Genomic DNA, 4,453 nt, shown 5'->3' with positions numbered 1-4,453 from the left:
AACTATCTCTTAATAAAATTGAAAAAATATATATAAATCAATAAGAACTAGAAGACTCATAATAGACGTTTGAACTTATTGGAAATGACTAACTTTTGACTCTTATTAACATAATAAGAATAACAGTATTGAAATAACTTGTTAGATGTTGATGACAAATTAAAAACGAAAGAGACGAATAAATTGAAGATGGAGAGATCGACTTGTATAATTCGCAAGCATTGTTGAGGTAATAAATGTCATCTTTACGCCGCTCATGTAAAACGACTATTTTGTGCGACAGTCATGGGCAACAAAGTAAGTTGCATGGAATACTAATAAAATATTATTATTTTTTAAAAATTGAGAAACTGATAAAAGATTTGTTATTATATTCGGGATATGATACAATTTATTTAAAATAAATGTTAATTATTTCTGATAAAGTCATTAATACAAATGAGATACATAGAGAGGTCGTCACAATTACCAACTCAAATTTGATTTTGCTACCTAACTCTTGCATCTAAATTATTCAAACTGGGTGTACAGTGATAAATTGAGTGTACAACGATTGTAAATTAGTTTTACTTAGTAGACAACATAAATAAATATTCTTTTTTTTAAAAATAAGTTGATTTTAGTATTATAAGTCTTTAATTACTGATGTCGTCTCGATTTACATGTCCTGTTTTAAAAATATGTTGTAAAATAATTTTTCATTTCAAATTTTGATATTAATTATATTACATATATTTTATTTATATTTTGATAAATTATTATAATTCATATATTATATTTAGTCAATATAATAAACATGATCGTGAATGAAAGTATTTTATGAAAACTTTAACTTCCCTTAATATACGTATTTCTCAAAAAAAAAACTTCCCTTAATATACGTAATTATTTTAAAAAAACGTGGGATTGAAACGGAGAAATGACATATTTCAAGTTGGATCATGTAACATGTGATATCTATTTGGGCCGGCCCTACTGGTCACCTCCCTTATGAAAGAGAGAAATAAAATAGACTCAACTAATCTGTTTAGACTTTAGAGGGGTAATAATGTAAATAGAAACATAAGCTGAAACAAAAGAATCGGTGACTCAACAAACAGAACGCACACTACCATTTGGACTCCACTTCTATTAAAAAATAGTACTCTATTCACAGCCGTCCGATCATATAATCCAACGGCTTACAGAAAAACCCTAAGGCGTGGCCAACACTTCTCAATTATTTTTATCTATAAAGCCTCTCGAGCAGCTCCTCTCTCCCTCAGTCTCTTTCGATAGTTCTCGATCTCTCTCGTTCTTCATATTCGAGCGAGAGATTTCTCTGCAATTCTTCTTTGTTTTCTCTGATCAGGTCAGTGCATCATATCTCTCTCTTCAATCTTACATATGTATTTGCTCTCTGATTTTTTTATTTTCTTTTGTAACATTTTTTTCTCTGTAATTCGACTTCGCGTATGTATATGTTGCATGTATGCCCTTGTTTTATTAGCTTTTGTTATTATTTTTTGTTGATTTGTTACTGTTTGATCGAAGTTGATGATCGTTTAATATTACTTTATTAGTTTTTATATTACGTTTTGATTATGTCGATCTTTTGAGATACAATTTTTACGTGTACGTGTTGAATTGTTTTTGATCTGGTGGTTTTTCGAAAGATTAATTGATGAATAATTTTGTTTAAATTTTGTTTATACTGATCTTCATGTTTAATCGCATAATCATACGGGTTAATGTATTGTTGAATTTCATATATGTGATTTATCTGTTAAATAGTTCAGCGTTACAGATCTGTACTGTTTGTGAGGTATTTTGTTTTTTAAGTTTTGTCGATTGATTTTTTGTTTTATTTTTGTGTTTTTAATTATTCGTAAAGTTGATAAAAAGTGATCTGTTATGGATATGGTTATGTATAATTATCTGGCGTGTACGAGAATGCTGATGCTTGTGTGTGGATCTTATTTGTTTTAGCATAATTGCCTCTGCCTTAAAATATTTTTATGCACGTGTTTGTATTTTCGAGTAATTTATTAAGCAGTTGTATTCTACTGGCTCTCGGAACATTAAATTATCATATACCAATCATTGTCCTTTGGATTTTATTTGCTGAATGCTGCCAATAAATTATACTATTTATCTGACAATAATTTGGTGTTCAGTTGTATTATAAGCTACTGGTATGTTGCATTTTGTTGTAGTTATGTTTGCTAATAGTATGTCTTTCAGATTTGTGTTGAGCTATGGGTAAGGAAAAGGTTCACATCAACATTGTTGTCATTGGCCATGTCGACTCTGGAAAATCGACCACCACTGGACATTTGATCTATAAGCTTGGTGGGATTGACAAGCGTGTTATTGAAAGATTCGAGAAGGAAGCTGCTGAGATGAACAAGAGGTCTTTCAAGTATGCTTGGGTGCTTGACAAGTTGAAGGCTGAGCGAGAACGTGGTATCACCATTGATATTGCCTTGTGGAAGTTCGAAACCAACAAGTATTACTGCACTGTCATTGATGCTCCTGGACATCGTGACTTTATCAAGAATATGATTACTGGAACGTCTCAAGCTGATTGCGCTGTTCTCATCATTGACTCCACTACTGGTGGTTTTGAAGCTGGTATTTCCAAGGATGGGCAGACCCGTGAACATGCTTTGCTTGCTTTCACCCTTGGTGTCAAGCAAATGATTTGTTGCTGTAACAAGGTGAAGATTTACTCTGTTACTGCATGGTTGGTCTTTATATTTCTGTTTTTTGACTAGTAAGTTGTGTTTATTGTTTACCAGATGGATGCCACCACCCCAAAATACTCTAAAGCGAGGTATGATGAAATTGTGAAGGAAGTTTCTTCTTACTTGAAGAAGGTCGGGTACAACCCTGATAAAATTGCTTTTGTCCCCATTTCTGGATTTGAGGGTGACAACATGATTGAGAGGTCCACAAACTTGGACTGGTACAAGGGCCCAACCCTTCTTGATGCCCTTGACCAGATCAATGAGCCAAAAAGACCCTCAGACAAGCCCCTTCGTCTCCCACTTCAGGATGTGTACAAGATTGGTGGTATTGGAACTGTGCCCGTGGGACGAGTTGAGACTGGTACTCTGAAGCCTGGAATGGTTGTAACTTTTGGCCCCTCTGGTCTGACGACTGAAGTCAAGTCTGTTGAGATGCATCACGAGTCTCTTCAAGAGGCGCTTCCTGGTGATAATGTTGGCTTTAATGTCAAGAATGTTTCTGTGAAGGATCTCAAGCGTGGTTATGTGGCCTCAAACTCCAAGGATGATCCTGCCAAGGGAGCTGCCAGCTTCACATCTCAGGTCATCATCATGAACCACCCTGGACAGATTGGTAATGGATATGCTCCAGTCCTCGACTGCCATACCTCTCACATTGCTGTCAAGTTTGCTGAGCTCTTGACCAAGATTGACAGACGGTCTGGAAAGGAGCTTGAGAAGGAGCCTAAGTTCCTGAAGAATGGTGATGCTGGGATGGTGAAGATGCTTCCAACCAAGCCCATGGTGGTGGAGACTTTTGCAGAGTACCCTCCTCTTGGAAGGTTTGCTGTCCGTGATATGAGACAGACTGTTGCAGTTGGTGTCATCAAGGCTGTTGACAAGAAGGAACCAACTGGTGCCAAGGTTACCAAGGCAGCAGTAAAGAAGGGTGCCAAGTGAATTGCTGTTTTTGCAGTTTTCATCTCCATGGTGAAAGTTATCTCTATTATGCGTCTTCTATGTTTGTTTCTGAACTTATTAGCAATTTTGGTAATGATTACATATAGTCTTTCATTTCCGTACTCTAGCCTCACTTGTGAGGATAATGGAGGTGTTGAGCAATTGAGTTGTAACAGACTTGATTGCTTGGCAAATGGATGTGGAAGGCTGTTGTATAACATTGCTTGTTATGGTTTTATAGTGAGGTGTAGTTGGTCGTCGGTGAACTTTTTTATATTGTTATGAGACTTATGCCAGTTTAATTTATAGTCTATTGTCTTATAACCCCTGTGTTTTGTGTCCTAATTTTCTTTGGTTTGCTTTTATTTATGTAAACTGTGAATGTGTACTCTGTACCTGATAATTGGCCACTAGTAATTATTCCTCGTTACTGGGCCTGTGTGATTGATGAGTGTTGATGAACACAAGGGGTAGGTGTCACAGGTATCAGTAAGTATTATGGACCAGGTGTATTTGCAGTACTAGTATATGTTGGTAGAGGTTATCCTGATTTAGCCGCGTTCATCTTCATTGGTTTTGTTGCAACCCAAATACTTGTTAATTGAGTTTTCATATTGTCTTTCTAGGTATAATCCAAGTTCTCTATTTTTTATCAGTAAATATATTGAATTATGATCACCTTCTTTGGCTTTCTGCCTCCATTTTTTCAGATCTTTTTTATTTTATTTCCCTTCATATGGTTTCAAAGTCTTTATCTTTTTCAGCAATCTTTGGTTAAATCTTTT

General features: G+C 35.3%; 1 protein-coding gene across 1 annotated transcript; it reads left to right on the top strand.

Annotated features, from left to right (window-relative positions):
- The first annotated feature begins 1,103 nt into the window (after positions 1-1,103).
- On the top strand, positions 1,104-3,992 carry LOC108208916 (elongation factor 1-alpha). Its single transcript, XM_017379532.2, has 3 exons — positions 1,104-1,351; positions 2,224-2,699; positions 2,781-3,992. The coding sequence occupies exons 2-3, from the start codon at positions 2,238-2,240 to the stop codon at positions 3,666-3,668; spliced, it is 1,350 nt and encodes a 449-aa protein (XP_017235021.1). The 5' UTR covers positions 1,104-1,351; positions 2,224-2,237; the 3' UTR covers positions 3,669-3,992.
- The last annotated feature ends 461 nt before the right edge of the window (positions 3,993-4,453 follow it).

The sequence above is a fragment of the Daucus carota genome, chromosome 2 (assembly GCF_001625215.2).
Source record: "Daucus carota subsp. sativus chromosome 2, DH1 v3.0, whole genome shotgun sequence".
Classification (NCBI taxonomy): domain Eukaryota; kingdom Viridiplantae; phylum Streptophyta; class Magnoliopsida; order Apiales; family Apiaceae; genus Daucus; species Daucus carota.
The sequence above is the reverse complement of the archived record's forward strand: the minus strand, read 5'-3'. Positions and strand labels throughout refer to the sequence as shown.

What these genes read in the sequence shown, in the direction of transcription:
- LOC108208916 (XM_017379532.2), top strand. Translation starts at nt 2,238, where the DNA reads ATGGGTAAGGAAAAGGTTCACATCAACATTGTTGTCATTGGCCATGTC. An exon ending in TGATTTGTTGCTGTAACAAG is followed by an intron (nt 2,700 to 2,780) that starts GTGAAGATTTAC and finishes ATTGTTTACCAG; the next exon opens with ATGGATGCCACCACCCCAAA.